General features: G+C 48.5%; 1 protein-coding gene across 14 annotated transcripts in view; it reads left to right on the top strand.

Moving 5' to 3' along the window:
* TENM4 (teneurin transmembrane protein 4) overlaps nt 1-22,136 on the top strand; it is a 1,513,397-nt gene that overhangs the window by 1,382,233 nt on the left and 109,028 nt on the right. For all 14 annotated transcript variants that reach the window (XM_077341303.1, XM_077341304.1, XM_077341305.1 and 11 more), the window contains 2 exons: nt 1,164-1,364; nt 18,600-18,785. In XM_077341303.1, the coding sequence (XP_077197418.1) occupies nt 1,164-1,364; nt 18,600-18,785 (387 nt within the window). The remainder of the gene's footprint in view (nt 1-1,163; nt 1,365-18,599; nt 18,786-22,136) is intronic.

Genomic DNA, 22,136 nt, shown 5'->3' with positions numbered 1-22,136 from the left:
CACAACAGACGACCCTGTGAGGTAGGTGGGGCTTGGAGAGCCCTGAGAGAACTGTGACTAGCCCAAGGTCACCCAGCTGGCTGCCGCTGGAATCAAACCCGGCTCGCCAGATTAAAAGGCGCCGTTCTTAACCACGACACCACGCTGGCTAATCCAGGGGTGGTCAAACTGCAGCCCTCCAGATGTCCGTGGACTACAATTTCCAGGAGCCCCTGCCAGCGAACGCTGGCAGGGGCTCATGGGAATTGTAGTCCACGGACATCTGGAGGGCCGCAGTTTGGCTACCCCTGGGCTGATCGATGCTGGAATGGCAAATGTTGCAGCCGGATGGCCTGTAAAGAACACGTAGGGTTCTATGTTGCATCAGACAGTGGATCCAAAATAGGATCGCGAACTTTGAATTTTTGAGGGTGGGCCAAAGGAGGCGTTACTCTGCACGTATGCCTTCGTTTGATTGACCGCCTATCGCCCTATGCCCCCCGCAGAGCCTTACGTTCTGCGGTCGAAAATCTACTGGTCGTTCCCAGCCCCAGGGAAAAGCACGCCTGGCCTCGACCAGGGCCAGGGCCTTTTCGGTCCTGGCCCCCACCTGGTGGAATGAGCTCCCGGGAGAGCTGCGGGCCCTGCGGGAAATTCCAGCATTCCGCAGGGCCTGCAAGATGGAGCTCTTCCGCCAGGTTTATGGTTGAGGCCAAGGCTAACATCTAGGCCACCCGGGACCTGGGACCTGGGATTGGGATTGAGGATTGGTACCATCAGGATCCCCTCCCCACCTGCTAGTAGGAGGAGGGGGAAGTTGATTAGTTAGCCGATCTTGCCAGGTTAGCTTGCTAACCAATGAGGAACTGTAGCGGTTGTTAATGGATTTTAATGGATTTTATTGGGGTTTATAATGTTGTAACCCGCCACGAGCCGCAAGGGAGTGGCGGGTAATAAATCGAATAATAATAATAATAATAATAATAATAATAATAATAATAATAATAATAATAATAATAATAATAATAATAATAATAATAATAATAAGCAGCCTTGGGTTTCTAACCGAATTAATGACATCTGTAAAATCAGGTCCTGCATGGACGAGTGATATTTTCATAAATATGAAAGCAAGCTTATTTGCCTGACTTCCTGCCTCTGTTTTCTCTCCCCGCCCCCTGCAGTGGATTGCATGGACCCCACCTGCTCAGGACGCGGCGTTTGCGTCCGAGGAGAATGCCACTGCTCCGTCGGCTGGGGAGGAACCAATTGTGAAACGCCAAGAGCTACTTGTCTGGACCAGTGTTCGGGCCACGGCACCTTCCTCCCCGAAACCGGCCTGTGCAGCTGCGATCCGAGTTGGACGGGACACGACTGTTCAATTGGTAATTGCCCTTGTGGCTTTTCTGTAGCTAACCTCTTGCTTGTGCTATCTGGATTCCTAGAGTTAAATTTGCATTCAACTTTATACCATTGGCTTGCACTGATTTTGCACTTACTTTGTTTTTTTTATTGTGGATCCTGCTGATTTCAGATTGATCGGGTCTACCTCTATCCTTCCCCCAATTGAAACAGAAAGTTTTCTGCACTTGATTGGGGAAGCTCAGAGTGGGGAGGGGAGCCAAGGGCAGCAGGAGTCTCTTTCTTTTCTTGAACGAGGGGAGGGGGGCACTGGAGACAGCAGAGGAGGGTGAATAAATCCAAGAGGCAAATATCTGCTGAGAGAAGTTAGAGCTTCTGGAGCGCAGTCACTTTAAGACAAGCCTTGCAAACGGGAACCAGGATGTCTTTCAACTGACACCTTGGCCAATCAGGGATGACTGCTTTGCTGCGAGGCACGGAACAGGAAGTTAATTCGCAAAAAAAGCAGAAATCTGCACTCTTACTGATGGCGATTTTTCAAATATGTTATGTCCACTTCTGGATATCGCGGGGGAAAGGTAAGGTCACTCTAGATCAATCATTCACGTTGCAGAGGGAAAATTTAAAGCGCCCAAAATAAAAATGGAAATCGAATCCAGTTTAGATGGGAGGGATTTATTCGAGCTTGGAGTGGGTAAAAAGCCCCGTGCAGACTACATCCTGATGTCCCTTCATACCTTCCTGTATTTTTCTCCTAGCGGTACATGTGTTGGGCTTCTGATCACTTAGGAAGGGGATTGTGTGTATCTTAGGTAAGCTGTTTTGTACAGTGATTTGGCCTTGTACGTCTTACAAGCCACCCTATCTACCAGGGTGGACCAGGCCCTTACCATAGCCCAGGAGAAAGCCGAGGTATTTCAGTGGCTATTAGCCACAAGATATTTATGGAACACTCTGTCTGTGGCAGTGATGCTCTGTCTTTTTGGTGTTCGGGGGGGCCACAGTGGGAGGTCTTCTGAAGTTCTGGCCCTGCTGGTGGACCTCCTGAAGGCCCCTGGGTTTTGGCCACTGTGTGACACAGAAGGGTGGACTGGATGGGCCATTGTCCTGATCCAGCATGGCTTCTCTTATGTTCTTCCATCATGACTTTTTGCGAACCAAGTCAGCATTCAGCGACCGCTCCGTTCAACAATAGGCGTGGCTCACCCATTCGCCTCTCCCAGACTGCCCCAGGAAGGGTCGCCTGGACGAGCTAATGACTCTTGCTGCCCACAGGCCCACACTGGGCTTGATCTTCTCAATAAGGGCCCCGTGGGACGGCCAGCCCTCCCGCCGACGTAGCCATGCAGTTTTATGCTGGGACTGGCCGTTTTACAGTCAGTTGCTCTTCCTAGAGGTTTGTTTCCGGGCTCAGGGCTCAACGGGGAGCATTCAGGCAGGAGTTCCTTGCTGTCTTGCTGATTCTGTGAACTCAGGCAGAGAAATGCTGATTCTGGGAACTTGGGCAGATGGTGAGTGGGTGGGCAGTAGGGACTGTATCGGTGCTTGGCTCTCGTGGCCCTTTCTTGCATGCCCAGGGAAATGCCGAGCAACACTTTGGGATCTGGAGGCGAATTTTTTCCAGGCCAAACTAGCCAGAAATTCAAGGGGAGGGGGTATCATCTGGGCATACAGCTGGGGTCACCGTGGGTGGGCAGGTAGTTGTGAATTTCCTGTGTTCTGCGCGGGGGTTGGACTAGATGACCCCGGAGGTCTCTTCCGACTCTCTGCTTCCGCCATGAGATCTTAAACGGCTAGAAAGTGTTAGTGACTTGTAGTGGCAGAGATACGCTCAGGGAAATTCCTGTGAATGCAGCATCTCTTTGTAGCTGCAGGAGCCTCTGGTCAGAAGGATAAACGGTGCACAGTTCATCCAGGGATATAAATTCCCCCGCACCTGTTCTGGCAGTCAGAACTCAGATAATTCCCTGCCACCACCTGCTATACATCACCCATCCTTTGCAGCCCCCAGATGCTAGGCTGTCCTTCTGTCTCCCCCCACCCACCCTCTTTCCGAACCCTGTTGGCTGCCAGTTACTTTTGGAGGAGAGGCCTAGATAGACCGAAGCACTCCGGGTAATAAATGGGTGTTTATAAAGCATCTTAGCGGAGATTTTTTTTTAGCCGGGAGGCGTAAAGCAATAATAACTTTAACATCGGAAACACCTCTGTGAAGAATGAAAGCGAAGGCTATGTATAATTTTGGGCTGGCTGAGAAAGTGGTACAAGGTGAATTTTACAGATGCAAGAAGGAGGAGGGAGATTATATTTTGATATGCATCCCTAGGAGTTGGTTGTTCTGTGTTGGAGTGGAGTGGGAATGGGGGTCAGGAAGATGGTCCGCACAGCGGAAGGAGAACAACTATTCTTAGAACCTAACTATAATTCCCCCCCCCCTCTAGTCACTGGTCTCAGGATTCCCCTCCGAGATTAACTGCTTTTATTGTAAGACATAAGAATGCGTAGTGTTCTTCACAGTCTACAAAAGTCTTAAAGCAGGCCGTGTCTGTTTCCCATTTCACTTGTAGAGAACCGAGCTGGTAAAGAAATGGGTTTTATTTTAGATTTAGATTTATAGAACTGCCCCTCCCGGATGCTCGAGGTATTAACAGCATAATAAATACATTAAAACGTTAATTGTAACCAATGAAACCATGCACAATTTACATTTTACAACAATTCTGAAAACCTAGGATTTAAGTTCTCAGCATAATCAGCTTTGCCAGTGTTGTAGTCCTTCAGATTTTATTTATTCCAAGGGGGGGCTCTTCCGGGGTCATGGTAGAAAAAGAGTAGGTTTTTTATACCCCTATTTTTCTACCCTCGGGAGTTTTAAAGTAGCTTACAGTCACATTCCCTTCCTCTCCCTATTTTTTATTTTATTTTATTTTGCATTTATATACCACCCCCCCTGAGACTCAGAGTGGTTTACATAAAACTTAGCGAAACAGGGAACAAGCGGCTTACAATCACCTTCCCTTTCCTCTCCCCACAACAGGCACCCTGTTAGGCAAGTGAGGCTGAGAGAGCCCTGATGTTACTGAAGAAGAAGAAGAGTTGGTTCTTATATGCCGCTTTTATCTACCCAAAGGAGTCTCAAAGCGGCTTCCAGTCGCCTTCCCTTTCCTCTCCCCACAACGGACACCCTGTGAGGGAGGGGAGGCTGAGAGAGCCCTGAGATTACTGAAGAAGAAGAAGAGTTGGTTCTTATATGACGCTTTTCTCTACCCGAAGGAGTCTCAAAGTGGTTTACAATCGCCTTCCCTTTCCTCTCCCCACAACAGACACCCTGTGAGGGAGGGGAGGCTGAGAGAGCCCTGAGATTACTGAAGAAGAAGAAGAGTTGGTTCTTATATGCCGCTTTTATCTACCCGAGGGAGTCTCAAAGTGGTTTACAATCGCCTTCCCTTTCCTCTCCCCACAACAGACACCCTGTGAGGGAGGGGAGGCTGAGAGAGCCCTGAGATTACTGAAGAAGAAGAAGAGTTGGTTCTTATATGCCGCTTTTATCTACCCGAGGGAGTCTCAAAAGTGGTTTACAATCGCCTTCCCTTTCCTCTCCCCACAACAGACACCCTGTGAGGGAGGGGAGGCTGAGAGAGCCCTGATATTCCTGCTCAGTCAGAACAGCTTTATCAGTGCCCTGGCAAGCCGAAGGTCACCCAGCTGGCTGCATGTGGGAGAGTGCAGAATCGAACCCAGCTCACCAGATTAAAAGTCCGTACTCCTAACCACCACACCAAGCTGGCTCTCTACCAGGCTAGGGCCAAGGCTGAAAAAGCCCTGGCTCTGATCAAGGCCTGTTTCACGTCCTTTGGGCCAGGGACCCTGATCAGATGTTGATCCGAAGATCTCAGTGCCATTGGGAGATTGTAAGGGAAGAGGCAATCTTGCAGGTACGCCGGTCCCAAACCAGTCACAGCCATACATAATAATGGGGAATACTGTGACCTGAATAATCTTGATTTTGGTTTCCATAGAATCCTAGAATTGGAAGGGGCCATACAGGCCATCTAGTCCAACCCCCTGCTCAACGCAGGATGAGCCCAAATGACACATTCCTCAATTTAAGGATCTTTTCTAGCTCTTTCATGACTGCTCGTCCCAGTTTCAACATCCTCCTGATTTCTTGGCTGCAGTCTCCCTTTTGGTTGATGATGGAGCCAAGGCACAGAAAAATTTGAACCATCTCAGTTTTTAGGCATTCCTAACATCATGCCGGGCGCATGGGTGCACATGCATGCACGCTCACAGAGAGAGCAACTCAACAATGCCACAAGTCTGGGAAAATCAGATAAATCCATTCAGAAAAGAGACACAGGTTGCTTTTTTAAGGAGTGTTGGCTGTACAGCAGGAATTCTTCTTTGGGAAACTGTAGGCCGTGTTCTATAAAGCTTGGTGATCCAATTAAACATCAAAGCAAGGGAAAAATACATAATCCATCAAGGCTGGGATATTTGTTTTACTTCAGCCAACCCTTAATGCCGGGGAACAAAATCCCTCAGAGAGATTTTGTTTCACGCGCAGCCGCCCAGCGGCAGGTAGATGTTCGAAGCAAAGTTCACAATGCTAAATGTCAAGGGAATCTGACAGTCTGATCCTTATTTGTGATCACAGGTTTGGCTTCCGAACCTCAGACCCCACTGTTCTGTTAACAAGTAGAGTCTCAGGTGCTTTAGAAAGAATTCAAATGGTTAGAAGAGTAATAAAGCAATTCATTAAAAAAAAACACACACACAACTACATTGAATATAGAGATGGGCACAGACCAGTTCACAAGCCAAAATTCAGCATGAACTTGGACCGGTTCAGAGTCCTTGAACCAATGTTTTTTTGGGGGTGGCGCCTTCCCTGAACATTTACTGGACTTTCATCCGGTTTGAGTGTTCGGGCCATTTAAACCTAACAGCTGAGCAGCGCAGGTCCGAGGCTGACTTCTTCCGTTTAAATGGCTGCAAGCCATTTCACCGCTTCTAAGCGGCAGGAAATGAAATGGACCGGCGATATGGCTCACAGCCATTTCAGCCAAAACAACAGGCAGGCGCACCCAATCAATTTCACCATTCGGTTTTGCTTAATTGATCCTAAAACTGATTTGCTTGCAAGAAGGTGAATGTGGGATAGGCACAAGGAAGTGTTACAAAAACAATAATGGTACAGCTACAAGCCCTGATCTTACAGTTTCAGAAAAAGCTTTGAGAAACACATAGGATTATGAACTAATTCAGGGATTTCCAACCATTCTTCCAGGGAATGTGAGAACTCCCAAGGGGTTATGCAGCCAGACGCTGAGATGGCTGCTGACATCACTAGAACATCACTGGATCCCACTTCCCTTGGTGGTCTACAGGCCTAATCTCTTTCTCCACATCATACTCCCTCGCCCACTCTGCTGAAGAGGCATGCCACCACTTCCGGGGATTCTCGAAGCCCAAAAATTATTTCTCCATGGTCAAAAGGTTTGAAAAGGCTGAGCTAGTATTTCATACAGGAATTGGCCGGAAATTACAAGTGTCACTTTTACTGTCTTAAAGGAGCTTGAATACCTTATAACCGGACTTCATAGAATCATAGAGATGGAAGGGGCCATAGAGGCCATCTAGTCCAACCCCCTGCTCAACACAGGATCAGCCCAAAGCATCCTAAAGCACCCAAGAAAGGTGTGTATCCAACCTTTGCTTGAAGACTGCCAGTGAGGGGGAGCTCACCACCTCCTTAGGCAGCCTGGTCCACTGCTGAACTAGAATCATAGAATCACAGAATCATAGAGTTGGAAGGGGCCACACAGGCCATCTAGTCCAACCCCCTGCTCAACGCAGGATCAGCCCAGAGCATCCTAAAGCATCCAAGAAAAGTGTGCATCCAGCCTTTGCTTGAAGACTGCCAGTGAGGGGGAGCTCACCACCTCCTTAGGCAGCCTGTTCCACTGCTGAACTAGAATCATAGAATCACAGAATCATAGAGTTGGAAGGGACCATAGAGGCCATCTAGTCCAACCCCCTGCTCAACGCAGGATCAGCCCTAAGCATTCTAAAGCATCCAAGAAAAGTGTGTCTCCAACCTCTGCTTGAAGACTGCCAGTGAGGGGGAGCTTCATTCATACATAAGCTTTTTCCTTCCTATTAACACAGCTCAGGAGTTAGCGGTGACTATCTCATCTTAGGGCTGTCTCTTCTTTATTGAAATGCTGCAGCAGTGAACCTTCAGTGGGTCTTCCCCCCCCCCCCTTACCCCTTCCCGGAAAATCGGAAAGCACTGGAGGCAAGAGAAGCCTTAATCAAGCTTATGCGAAGCCAGGAAAAATCCAACTTAAGACAGTTTGCAATTATTAAATTTTCTAATAACATTTTGAAGGTCAGTGGAACAGTTCCAGTTTCTAAGAAGCTCCGGGGCAATTTTACCTGATCCCGTATTTTAGCATTAAATCCACGTTTATTAAAGGATTTAACAGGTGTAGCAGAAGTGGCTGGCGCGCCAGTGCTGTTTGGCTTGCATGCAAATGTATTTCTCCCCCCTCCCCGTCGCCAATCGGAAAGTGTCATGGGTGGAAGATTCACTTGTGCCGGATTCAGGCTCTCGAACAAAACAAATAATTTTTGTAAAAACCCGGAGGAGACAGAAACGGACAGCATTAAGTGCTTCGTTTCTTCAGCTTGTTACGTCACTGGTTGTATTTTAAACGGAACCAAATTAAGCATTTTGCGCCACCCGTACAGAAAACCGATGAAGCGAACACCTGAAGCGGCTGCCGGTTGAGTCAGGCCATTCGTGTTTCGCTGTTGCCTGCTCTGACTGGCAGGGGCTCTCTGAGACCTCTCAGGTACTTGTTTCCGCCAGCTTGGAGCTGCTGGGAATTGAACCTGGGACCTTGGGCATGCAAAGTAGATTGACTGAGGAGCCAGGTCAGGGCACCGTTGGAGTTTGGGCAGCGTGGTGGGTGCTGCCACAGGAGGCTGACTCAACCACAAGACGGCTGTCAGGAATTTTCCCGCAGTTACTCAGTGAAGACCGTTTAATGCAGTGACAGAAGCAAACAGTGTTTATAAAAAGTCTACTTTTAGGGGGGTCGACATGTTGGTCTGAAGCAGCAAAGCGAAATCTGAGTCCAGGAGCACGTTTAAGGCCAACCAAGTTTTATTCAAGATAAAAGCTTTTGGCCACAAGCACTCTTCTTCAGAAAGAAGGAGGAAGAGGAGGAGGCTCTCTCAGCCTCACCTCCCTCAACGGGTGTCTGTTGTGGGGAGAGGAAGGGAAGGCGATTGGAAGCCGCTTTGAGGCTCCTTCAGGTAGAGAAAAGCGGCATATAAGAGCCAACTCTTCTTCTTCTTCAGTAATCTCAGGGCTCTCTCAGCCTCACCTCCCTCACAGGGTGTCTGTTGTGGGGAGAGGAAAGGGAAGGCGAATGGAAGCCCCTTTGAGATTCCTTCGGGTAGAGAAAAGCGGCATATAAGAACCAACTCTTCTTCTTCTTCTTCTTCTTCTTCTTCAGTAATCTCAGGGCTCTCTCAGCCTCCCCTCCCTCACAGGGTGTCTGTTGTGGGGAGAGGAAAGGGAAGGCGACTGTAAACCACTTTGAGCCTCCTTCCGGTAGAGAAAAGAGGCATATAAGAACCAACTCTTCTTCTTCTTCAGTGATATCAGGGCTCTCTCAGCCTCACCCACCTCACAGGGTGTCTGTTGTGGGGAGAGGAAAGGGAAGGCGACTGTAAGCCACTATGAGACTCCTTCGGGTAGAGAAAAGCGGCATTTTAATACCAACTCTCCTTCTTCTTGCCCAGCATTCATCTAGGCCTCGTGTCACTCCATAATACCACATCTGGGGGATTGCAGGGATTGTCTTCGTCCTGTTTCATGATAGTCATTTCTGCATGCTTACTAACAGTCCCATCTTCAGAAAGTCCTGAGCATGGCCCTGTTGGGTGTTTTAAATGCTGGCAAAAGAGGAGTTGACAATACGGTTAACTTGTGTAGACAGGCGTCAACAATACGTCCCGCAGAGGTATAACTAGTATCTCAAGTCCAGTTAAGCCCGTCAGCACCACTCAGCAATGTCGCTTCCCTCCAACCAATAACAACGGCAGAGTTTGTCAGAGCCAGAAGAGTGATCCCTTCTTCGGAAGCAGCTGGGAAGGAACATTTGCATTCAGAAGCAGTTTGCCTCGAGCTGGAAATGGCCCTTCGCTTGAAGGATTGTATCTGTGTCTTGCCCTGGCTGTAAAGACTCAGCAAAGTTCCTGTCTAGATGAAACAGCACATTTTGAATGTGCTGTCACTACTGGCGACATGCTCCTTTAAGCCCCGCTTGCTAGTTAGTGAAAGTGGATTGAATCATAGGAGGATGGAGTTGGAAGGGATCCTCCAGGGTCATCGAGTTCAGGGGTAGTCAACCTGTGGTCCTCCAGATGTCCGTGGACTACAATTCCCATGAGCCCCTGCCAGCAAATGCTGGCAGGGGCTCGTGGGAATTGTAGTCCATGGACATCTGGAGGACCACAGGTTGACTACCCCTGATCTAGTCCGACCCCCTGAGGAGTTCAGGAAACTCACAACTATTTGCCCACCTACAGTGATGCTAATTCCATGCCCAGATGATGCCCTCTCCCCAAAAAATAACAGAATCCCTGGCAGGGAGGAAATTTGCCTCTAATTCCAAAGTGGCGATTGGCCATTCCCTGGGCATGCAAGAAAGGGCCACAAGAGCCAAGCATGGACACAGACCCTTCTGCCCACCCACTCACCATCTGCGTGAGTTTACAGGACTGAGTTGGCTTGCGTTTGGTTTCTTCAGAGTTTGACATGGCTGCTCCTAGCAGTGTGCTGTTCGTAATTCACCACGTGCCCGTTAATGTGCCCTTGGTGTATCGAGGTTGCTAACGTCATTTCCGCAGAGATTAATTCACAGCTCGCTACTAGCGATGTGCATTTCTGAACCCAGCTATAGTGCGTAACATTGCATCTTGCATCTAGGGTGTTTTTTGCTCTGTCATAGAATCATAGAATCACAGAATCCTAGGGGCTTTCCGCACCGGGATCTTTGTAGCAAATTGGTTGCTGAATGAAAAATCGCCATTTAAAATAGTGGAATTCGTCGTTATGCATACCTGCCTTTGTAGTGGAATCCAGTTGCGGTTTGTAGCGTTTCCCACAGGCTTCCGGTCTCGGCAAAAATCGCTAGAAAGGAAGCGCTATTGCCAAGCTCGTCCCGCCCCTGGCCGTCAAGCAGCCAATGGGCAGCCGTTAGCATGCTCCCAAACAGCCCCTTTCCCTTTAAGAAAGTTTAAAAAAAAAAAACACACACGTTGCAACGAATCTGTGTTGATTCGTTGCAACGGAGAGACCCATCCAGCTGCCTGGTGTGTTTGAGCTGTCGTTTCATCGTTGCCACGCTCCCTCCGAGTGAAAAAAAAAAATCCCCCCCCCCTCTCACGGGCCCGATTTTCGGCCGAAAACAGTGTAAAAAATAAAGGGAAAATACATAAGCAAACGGGCTTTTCTGTTGTTTGTGCTTAGTGACTCTGGGGAGGGACTGAAGCCGGGGAAGCCTCTAAACAGAAAGAGGCTCGCTGGTGCATTTATCCCCGCTCGCTCGGAGAAAAAAAAATGGCGATCGCTTCGCCGGAAGATCAGAGGAGAGAGCCAGGGGGAGGGACTTTGTAGAAACCGCAACAATTTTAACGCACAGGTCTTTTTCGCTAGTGTTGCAGATTGGTTGCAGGAGTGTGTCGCTTTCCGGAGGGTGAATACACTTTTGGGGATTTCCCTGAAAGCGCTACAACGAAGCGCTTTTTGCGGATCGGTCTCAGGTGTGTGGCAGATTGTCAACGACGTTGTGCATAATGGCAAATCAATAGCGTTTTCAATTGGCAACCATTGTGCGATTTTGAAGGCGTGCGAAAAGCCCCCTAGAGTTGGAGGGGGCCATACAGGCCATCTAGTCCAACACCCTGCTCAACGCAGGATCAGCCCTAAGCATCCTAAAGCATCCAAGAAAAGTGTGTATCCAACCTTTACTTGAAGACTGCCAGTGAGGGGGAGCTCACCACCTCCTTAGGCAGCCTATTCCACTGCTGAACTACTCTGTGGAAAAAATTTTCCTGATATCTAGCCTATATCGTTGTACTTGAAGTTGAAACCCATTACTGCGTGTCCTCTCCTCTGCAGCCAATGGGAACAGCATCCTGCCCTCCTCCAAGTGACAACCTTTCAAATACTTAAAGAGGGCTATCATGTCCCCTCTCAACCTCCTTTTCTCCAGGCTGAACATTCCCAAGTCCCTCAACCCATCTTCATAGGGCTTGGTCCCTTGGCCCCAGATCATCTTCGTCGCTCTCCTCTGTACCCATTCAATTTTATCTACGTCCTTCTTGAAGTGAGGCCTCCAGAACTGCACACAGTACTCCAGGTGTGGTCTGACCAGTGCCGTATACAATGGGACTATGACATCTTGTGATTTTGATGTGATGCCCCTGTTGATACAGCCCAAAATGGCATTTGCCTTTTTTACCGCTGCATCACACTGCCTGCTCATGTTTAGTTTACAATCCACAAGTACCCCAAGGTCTCGTTCACACACAGTGTTACCTAGAAGCGTATCCCCCATCCAGTAGGCATGCTTTTCATTTTTCTGACCCAGATGCAGAACTTTACACTTATCTTTATTAAATTGCATCTTGTTCTTTTTATGGGAATGGGAAGGCGACTGTAAGCCGCTTTGAGCCTCCTTCGGGTAGGGAAAAGCGGCATATAAGAACCAACTCTTCTTCTTCTTCTTCTTCTTCTTCTCATTTGCCCATTTTTCCATTGTGTTCAGATCTCGTTGAACTCTGTCTCTATCTTCCGGAGTCATCTGTTCTTCTCTCATGTTTGAAGTGAGTTTTTCTCCGCTCCCTGATATTGGGATAAATGTGGCCATTTCACAGTTGGGGGCAGGGGAACTCCCCAGTTTGGAGCCTCTCCCCCGCCCCACTTCAAGGCTTTCAGGCACCAGGGGAACTTACTGAGAATGGAGAAGGAAGAAGCAGGAAGTAAATGTGACGTTGGTATGTCTTTCCCCAAGTGACGTAGACACATTGGTGATGTCGCTCTGGTTTTGAGCTGAAACTCTATGGTAAGATGCAAATTCTACCATAGAGGTTTTGCCCACAAACCAGAGCTCCCTTCCCCATTACTGACATGCCTATGTCACTTCAGGCACTCATAGCAATGTCAGATTTATTTCCTGATTTCCTCCCTGCTGAGAGACAGCTTGGTGTATTGGTTAAGAGCATCTGGAAAGCCGGGTTTGATTCTTCATGCAGCCAGCTGGGGTACCTAGGGCTAGTCACAGTCCTGTTAGAGTTGTTCTCACAGGGCAGTTCTGTCAGAGCACTCTCAGCCCCACCTACCACACAGGTGTCTGTTGTCGAGAGAGGAAGGGAAGGCGATCGTAAGCTGCTTTGAGACTCCTTTGGGCAGTAAAAAGTGAGGTCAAAAAACCAACTCTTTTTCTCCTGGTAAGTTCAGCCCCATTCGCAGCCGACTTGTCCAACTGACCTGTTGACCTTGGATGAATCAGTTTGCTTTGGCTCCTGTTTTGTCATAGAATCACCGAGTTGGAAGGGTCCTCCAGGTCATCTAGTCCAACCACCTGCACAAAGCAGGACACCCACAACTACCTGCCTACCCACAGTGACCCCAATTTCATGCCCAAATGATTACCCCTCCCCACCAAAATCTCCAGAATCCAGCCTGGCCTGGAGGGAATTCACCTACCATCCCACAGTGGTGATCAGCAATTCCCTGGGTCTTCAAGAAAGGCCACAAGAGACAAATACTAGCACATCCCTTCCTGCCCACCCACTCACAATCAGCATTTCTGTCAGATTACTATCTACCCTCTGTTTAAAAACTTCCAAATAAGGAGACCCCCACAACCTCCCGAGGAAGCCTCTTCCACTGAGGAACCACTCTAACTGTCAGGAACTTCTTCCGGAGGTTTAGCTGGAAATCTTGTGGTCGTGCCATTCACTGTCCCGCAAAGAGAATTCAGCAGTTTTGTATCAAATACCCTTCCGGCCAGAGACCCACTTGTGAGTTCAAGGTCAAATTTGTCCCGAAGTCTGAGGAAGAAAAACGAAAAGCCATGGCTTAGGCCTCTAAAGCTCTCTCAAATTCCCTTCTAGAAGAGGCTCAAGCGGTAAAGGAAATGAATCCGGACACGGCAAGGTACGGTAGGGGAGAGCCGTGCTGCTGGAGATAGCGCCGGGAACGGCTGAGTTCTCCTCGCAAACAGTAAAAAGAGATTAAAGATGAAAGGAAATATTTAACCACCTTTTGGGAGAAACAGCTGGAGTGAAAACGTTTGTTGACAGGGAAAGGTTTTTCGTGCCCACGGAGAGTGTTTCGAGAGTCTCTCAAAAAGGCAGCGTCGGCAGAACAGCCAATGCTGTAATGTGTATTAAAAAGCCCTCTTTTCTTCCCACCCCCAGACGCACCAGTTATCATTAATCCAACCCACCTTCCAGAGCTCAGCAGAGTAAGGATCAAGCCCAGTAGCACCTTACAGACCATGACCTGGATGGCTCAGACTGGCCCACTCTCATCCGATCTGAGAAGTTAAGCAAGGTCCGTCTTGGGGGTCCACAGCTGCTGTGCAGAGGCAGGAAAGGGCAAACCACCTCTGAAATTCAGAAGAAGGAGAAGAGTTGGTTCTTAGATGCCGCTTTTCTCTACCTGAAGGAGTCTCAAAGTGGCTTACAATCGCCTTCCCATTCCTCTCCCCACAACAGACACCCTGTGAGGTGGGTGAGGCTGAGAGAGCCCTGAGATTACTGAAGAAGAAGAAGAGTTGGTTCTTATATGCCGCTTTTCTCTACCTGAAAGAGTCTCAAAGCGACTTACAATTGCCTTCCCTTTCCTCTCCCCACAACAGACACCCTGTGAGGGAGGGGAGGCTGAGAGAGCCCTGAAGAGGAAGAAGAGGAGGAGGAGGAGGAGGAGGAGGAGGAGGGGAGGAGGAGAAGGAGGAGTTTTATATGTCACATTTCTCTATCCTAAAGAGTCTCAAAGCGGCTTACGTTCACCTTTCCTCTCCCCACAACAGACACCCTGTGAGTTGGGCGATGCTAAGAGAGCCCTGATGTTACTGGTGAGTCAGAGCAGCTTTATCAGTGCCGTGGCGAGCCCAAGATCACCCAGCTAGCTGCATGTGGGGGAGGGCAGAATCAAACCCAGCTCGCCAGATTAGAAGTCCGCACTCCTAACCACTACACCGAACTGGCTCTACACCAAGCCAACCTGAAGCCTTCTGTATGCGAGGGATGTGCTCTTTTCCCCGAACTGCCGATCCTTTCCATTCGGTACAATCAAGAGAGTTTCGCTCTGTCTAGGCAGACCTTTTAAAGCTGGCGTTTAGCCCAAATGAATGAAAAGCAGGGAAGGAAGCGTGTCCAATGCTGATTAGAGCATGCCACGTCGGCTGATTTGGGAATTTCTGGGGATGATTTCACAGCTTCGCCTCTCACGGGTAGAAGGGCCCGTTCACAGACAACTGCACATGTTCTTCTCGACAGTGGTTTGGTGACATCAAGACAAAATTTTCTTAATATTAAAAACGTCAGAAGAGCACTGCTGGATCAGACCAGCGGTCTATCTAGTCCTGGATACTGTCTCACACAGTGGCCAGCCAGTTCCTCTGGACAGCCAACAACAGGGCATAGAAGACCTTCCTCTGGTAAGAACAGAAGAAGAGGCCTGCTGGATCAGACCAGTGAGAGTTCATCTAGTCCACTATCTTGTCTTACACATGATGGACAACCTCTGGATAGCTAAAAACAGGTTAGGGGCCAAGGATTTCTCCTGCATAGATTTCCAGAGAAGGCGCAGGCAGCTCCCACTCTACTGCAGCCCTCCTCTACTTTGTCTCCCAAAACCTCAATATATGTACGTTCCACAATGGACTTACATTGACCCCAGCAATGGACTTCCAAAGGAAGGGAGAAGCAGAGGTGGTTCTCCATTGTCTTCTTCTGCAGAGTCCTGCTTGGTTATCTTCCATCCCGGTGCCGACCCCACTTAGCTTCTGAGATGTGAGAACTAGCCTGGCCTTCTAAGGCTGCTACATTTGCTTGATCGAGAGAAAGATAAACTGACTCATTGCAACCCCGTGAAGGTCCATCCCATGGAGTTTTCAAGGCAAAAGATGGTTTCCCATTGCCTCCCTTTGTGTAACACGAAGAAGAGTTGGCTTTTGTACTCTGCTTGTCACTACCTGAAGGCAGTTTCAAAGCAGCTGTTGAACGCCTTGTCTTCCTCTCCCCACAACAGGCATCCTGTGAGGGAGGTGGGACGGAGAGAACTCTGAAACGTCTTCTCTGTGATAACAACTCTATCAGGCCTGTGACTGGCCCAAGGTCACCCAGCAGGCTGCCTGTGGAGGAGGGCAGTGGAATCAAACCTTGGTCTCTAGATTAGAGTCTGTTGCTCTTAGCCAGTACACCAAGGTGGCTATCTAATATTAAGAAGAGCCAGGCAGGATCAGACCAGTTGTCCATCTAGTTCAGCATCCTTTCACGTACATTGGCCATCCAGTTCCTCTGGACGGCCAACAAAAGGACAAAGAATCCGAGATCTTCAAAGAAGACCTGCTGGATCAGACCACTAGTCCAACCTGTCCAACATCCTTTCTTGTACATTGGCCATCCAGTTCCTCTGGAAGGGCAACAACAGGGCAGAGAGGCCAAGGCCTTCCCTTCATGTTGCCTCCTGATTCTACCACTGGATGTTCCCTTTAGTCTAGCGGTCCCCAACCTTTCTCAGGTCAGGGACCGCCTCCGGAGTGAGGGAAGAGCCGACAGCCCGGGTGCTGCGAAAACGCGCACGCGCAGTTGCCGCGCATGCGTGTTTTCGCCACCAGGTGGCGCTAATGCGCATGCGCGACAACTGCGCGTGCACGTTTTTGCCACTAGGGGACGCTAACGCGCATGCACGGCAACGGCGAGCATGCGCGTTTGCGTCACCGCCATGCCGGCGGCTGTGTCTGCCTCTTCCTTTCCTTCTTGCTGCCGGCGGGGGGAGGCAGGCATGGCTGCCGGCGGCCCGGTACCGTGGCCTTTGCGGCCCGCCACCGGGCCGCGGACCGGGGGTTGATGACCCCTGCTTTAGTCAACATGGCTGGTAGCCACTGATAGATACACGTCATGGGCCTTCTAGACCTTTCTCTTGCAATGGGGAGAATGCTTTATGCAGAGTGAGAACAGCGCTGGTCCTTTTTTTGGTCAATGAGCTCATGTTTCTCTCTTTCTTGCAGGAAGGGAAAGGGGGAAAGTTACATAAGGATGAATTTTGCTCAAATATAATGTTAGCACAGACTGAGGAAAGTTGGGGATTTTTTTCTTTCTGCAGGCAGGCAGTGACCTGAAGCAAATGTCTTGTATAACACCAGTACCTCTGCTTCCCCCATGGTCTCTCTTGGGGCTCAGTCATACCCTTAATATAGCAAGAGGCACAATCGCTGTAGAAGAAGTGGCTTTCTTGACAATAGCGTCTCGCAACAAAAAAGGGCCGTTTGACCCAAATTGCAGGGTGACCGCAAACGTTATGAAGAAGCCTCCTTGACATTATAGGATACGTTGTGAGAGTCAGTGTGTTGCCGCATGCTTATCTATTGAGATCTGTTGAGAACATGCTAGCATGGGCATTCCAGGCCCTGGCAAAAGACACACAGAAGTGGTTTGCTTGCCTCTACTTAGCAACCCTGGACTTTCTTGGTGGACTCCCGTTCAAGGACTAACCAAGGTCGACCCTGCTTAGCTTCTGAGATCTGATGAGAAAGCCAAGGTTAGGGTTTCGTGAAGCCCTGGGGTTTCTTGACGGGCGGTAGTTTGTTGGTTTTTAATATATATATTTTAAATTTGTTAAATATTTCTTGGGTGATATGACCATATATGATCAAGTCAACCCATACCCCCTCCCAAAATGGCCAATGATGGGTCTGGAGGAGGTGGGAAGGGTTAGGGTTAGGGTTAGGGGAGGAGCCTGGGTGGGCGTGTCCACAGCTCTGCTTCCCAGCCATATTCTGCATGATCGCACCACTTCTGGGGTTTCTCGAAGCTTGAAGAATGTTTCAGGGGCTTCTCAATGGTAAAAAAGTTGGGAAAATCTGGTAAGAGTGTTGGACAAGGAACTGGGCTAGGGATGCTACACATCCCAAAGGGGACAGGGGTCCCCCTCTGTCAGGCTTCATGTTTCCCCCACTGATCATCTGAATGGTTGGGGGTCCTTACCCCTCTCAAAAGAGAAGAACAGAAGTCATTTCAGTGGAATGCCTACATGACTCGGAATTGACAGGGGACTTTCTGGTTTCGCAGCAAAACCTCTATGGTGGAAGCTCATTCAACCATAGAGTTTTTGCCTCCAAACAATAGCGCGTTCTTGGCTAGCCTATGACACTTCCAGGTCACAATGGGAGTCATATGGGTGCAGAGCTGAAACGAGGAATGACACTCCATGTTCCCAGTTTATGCCTCTTAAATCTTTGGGTTCTGAAAAGAACTTTTGCCTGGTGGACTGTTGTTCAGTTTAGTAGATCTCAGGTTATTCGTGCCCAGTCTGGACCAGAAGGCCTTTCCAGTTGCCCCTCGTGTACCCCAGCAGAGTTCCAAGCTTCCCCTGAAAAAAACATTCAACAGAAATAAAACATCTTTTGTCAATGTTAACGAGGGCGAGAACAAAAGAGCGAAGTTTTTTTAGGCCCTGGCCCTAAGACCAGAGGCCTAGCATGCCGCAAACAGACTTTGCCCACAACACTTAACTTTATTCCCCGGCGATTTAGCAGCCCCGTTGTTTTCACACTTAGCCAGTTTTTAATTAAAAAGTGACTTTTGTTCCTTTTACCTCGTGGGGAGGGCAGAAAAGCCTTCTCCCTTTGGGCTCGGCCGGCTCACAAAAAGCTAGAGGAGCGTGATATTATTAGGAAGCAAATAGAAGGTTCAATCACCGGCAGACCTCTCCGATTCAGGCCCGTCTCCTCTTTTTGTAATCTGCTTATTAGATTCTTATTGTCAGAAAGGATTAGCGTTATGAGCTGCCGGAATCCCTTTCATTCCCCGTCAGGCAAGGTAGTGGAGTGTGGCCTGTCTTTTCATAACAACAACATTCTGGATTTCTCTCTCCGCCACCCCTGACCCTCTGCTTCCTTTCTCTCCCCCCCTCCCCACCTCTTTCCTTTCTCCGCTCCCAGAGATCTGTGCCTCGGACTGTGGCGGACACGGCAACTGCGTCGGAGGGACCTGCCGCTGCGAGGAGGGGTGGATGGGAGCGGCCTGTGATCAGCGAGCATGCCATCCACGCTGCAACGAACACGGGACGTGCCGGGACGGCAAGTGCGAATGCAGCCCGGGCTGGAACGGAGAGCACTGCACCATCGGTAGGGGGGGAAAGAGGAAAGGAAGCTCCGGATGAAAGGGAATAACCCGGGAGGGCGGAGGGGGAGGGGGACACGGATGAAAAGAGCATGCTTAATTGAGCCGGCGTGACATTACCCTGCAGCATGCGCATCTCCCTTTTTTTTGTTCTCGGATTTCCATGGACCGGCATCATACATTTTCATGCGGGGATCAAAAAAAGACAACACTCCCCCAATGTCCTTTCATTTGGCAATATGAGCACCCCTGCGCTTACATACATTGACTGGTCTGTTACATCGCTGTCCCAGGTGCTCACTGAAGGGCTCGGGGGGGCATTCCTCAGTAATTTTTGACCCATAGCTCAGGACCCTCAGGTGGGTCGCCAAGCCCCACAAGACTGTACAACACCATAATTCTTTTCCTTGGTTTTGAGAAATACCAGCTGGTAAGGCACATGTGCAAAGGACAAAGGGGTTACACCCCCTACTTCTTTTTCCACTCATGTTAAGAGAATCCCCAAGATGGTAAGGCAAATTCACTCAACAAATGAGTGGGTTTAGTTTTAGCTCAGACAACTTTAGGCGACCTAAATTCTCTCCTTCCTGACATGTAGTTCTAGCGACACGTGTCCCTGCTGCTACCAGTTAGGGTTAGTCCTACATCGTGCAAGGTTGGAGGCCAACGGCAAACATGGTGCGTGTCTTCCTTCCCCACAGTAGCCCTTGAGGAAAGGTTAAATTGATGCAAGAACAAAGGAGATCTATCTACCTGGTTCTCTTCAAAGCTAGAGAATGGGTGATGGGAGCCAAATCTTTCCCATGAGAGAAAAGTGGCATGTAAGAACCAACTCTTCTTCTTCTTCTTCCTCTTCCTCTTCCTCTTCTTCTTCTTCTTCTTCTTCTTCTTCTTCTTCTTCTTCCTCTTCTTCTTTATTGATGACCCACCACAAGGAGATAAAGCAAAGGGGATTCAATTCTGCCCTTCCAGCGTGCCCTCTTTCTTTTAAAAATAAGATTGCATCCCACTTTCCTTTTCCGTAGGGTCCTATTTCCTCAGAATATTCATTCTCCACTTTTCTCCTCAAAGGGGGCCTCAACAGTACCAAAGAAATAATAATAAAGAACAACGGAAGAAAGTACAGCTCACATAAAACCTTTTTGCGATAGTCACGAAGTTTCCCCCTTGCGTTGGCCATCTATACATCACATGTGAATTGGACCCCTTAAACTCCGTCGTTAAAAGTATGACTTCACCTCGAGTGTGCTTTATCTTTTATTTATGCTAATGTCACCCGCCAGGATCCATTATGGAGTCTGCATAAACTGACACTCCATAAACCGGCTCAGAGGAACGATCCCAGCCAATTGCTGCTTCTTTTTTTTAATAAAAAAAATATATTCAATTCCCGGCAACTAACAGCTTTTAGCTGATGAGCAGAACAGTCTCCCTTTTAAAGCCGCTTTCGAATGAAAAGGGACCAGCAATGTGTCCCGTAAACTGGTGCACGGCAAAGGAGATTTTTACAGCTCTCGTTAAGTGCAGCGTTCCCAGATAATATGGCGTCCACATCCTAATTAATATTCTCAGCGGCTTCGGCATGTTGTGCTAAAGAACAAATGTGCGGGGCTTCCTGCAGGACGGCCAACCCATTGGGGAAGGCAAGGAAGTGCTGACCTATGAACGGACATCTTTTCATGACACACGTACACCTCATTGTCATGATTTGTTGCAAGCATCGCAGCTCAGCAGAGGTCCATTGCAGCCCTAAGTGGAAGGGGTGTATTCCTGCAGTCTGCTCCTCTGCATAAACCCCATTAGGCTGTGACCACATTCACAACTTCACCCAAACGCACAGCCACCAAGCATCTCATCCGAGCCTAGGGGAATTCTCCCAAGCCTTTCCCTAAGAACCTCCTAAGAAAAGCTTCATTGTAGAAGGACACTAGTTTCAGAGAGAGTTGATGTCTCCCAAGCTTTTCCTTAGGAAACTCCTAAGAAAGGTTTCACTGGAGGAGGACACTAGTTTTGAAGAGAGTTGATGTCTCCCAAGCTTTTCCTTAAGAAACTCCTAAGAAAGAAGGTTTCACTGGAGGAAGACACTAGTTTCAAAGAGAGTTGATGTCTCCCAAGCTTTTCCTTAAGAACCTCCTAAGAAAGAAGGTTTCACTGGAGGAAGACACTAGTTTCGAAGAGAGTTGATGTCTCCCAAGCTTTTCCTTAAGAACCTCCTAAGAAAGAAGGTTTCACTGGAGGAAGACACTAGTTTCAAAGAGAGTTGGTGTCTCCCAAGCTTTTCCTTAAGAACCTCCTAAGAAAGAAGGTTTCACTGGAGAAGGACACTAGTTTCGAAGAGAGTTGATGTCTCCCAAGCTTTTCCTTAAGAACCTCCTAAGAAAGGTTTCACTGGAGGAGGACACTAGTTTCGAAGAGAGGTGATGTCTCCCAAGCTTTTCCTTAAGAATTTCCTAAGAAAGAAGGTTTCACTGGAGGAAGACACTAGTTTCGAAGAGAGTTGATGTCTCCCAAGCTTTTCCTTAAGAACCTCCTAAGAAAGAAGGTTTCACTGGAGGAAGACACTAGTTTCAAAGAGAGTTGGTGTCTCCCAAGCTTTTCCTTAAGAACCTCCTAAGAAAGAAGGTTTCACTGGAGGAAGACACTAGTTTCAAAGAGAGTTGGTGTCTCCCAAGCTTTTCCTTAAGAACCTCTTAAGAAAGAAGGTTTCACTGGAGAAGGACACTAGTTTCGAAGAGAGTTGATGTCTCCCAAGCTTTTCCTTAAGAACCTCCTAAGAAAAGTTTCACTGGAGGAGGACACTAGTTTCGAAGAGAGTTGATGTCTCCCAAGCTTTTCCTTAAGAACCTCCTAAGAAAGGTTTCACTGGAGGAGGACACTAGTTTCGAAGAGAGTTGATGTCTCCCAAGCTTTTCCTTAAGAACCTCCTAAGAAAGAAGGTTTCATTGAAGCAGAACACTAGTTTCGAAGAGAGGTGATGTCTCCCAAGCTTTTCCTTAAGAACCTCCTAAGAAAGAAGGTTTCATTGAAGCAGAACACTAGTTTCGAAGAGAGGTGATGTCTCCCAAGCTTTTCCTTAAGGACCTCCTAAGAAAGGTTTCACTGGAAGGGGACACTAGTTTCGAAGAGAGGTGATGTCTCCCAAGCTTTTCCTTAAGAACCTCCTAAGAAAGAAGGTTTCACTGGAGGAAGACACTAGTTTCAAAGAGAGTTGGTGTCTCCCAAGCTTTTCCTTAAGAACCTCCTAAGAAAGAAGGTTTCACTGGAGGAAGACACTAGTTTCAAAGAGAGTTGGTGTCTCCCAAGCTTTTCCTTAAGAACCTCTTAAGAAAGAAGGTTTCACTGGAGAAGGACACTAG

This window comes from Paroedura picta, chromosome 6 (assembly GCF_049243985.1).
Source record: "Paroedura picta isolate Pp20150507F chromosome 6, Ppicta_v3.0, whole genome shotgun sequence".
Taxonomy (NCBI): domain Eukaryota; kingdom Metazoa; phylum Chordata; class Lepidosauria; order Squamata; family Gekkonidae; genus Paroedura; species Paroedura picta.
The sequence above is the reverse complement of the archived record's forward strand: the minus strand, read 5'-3'. Positions and strand labels throughout refer to the sequence as shown.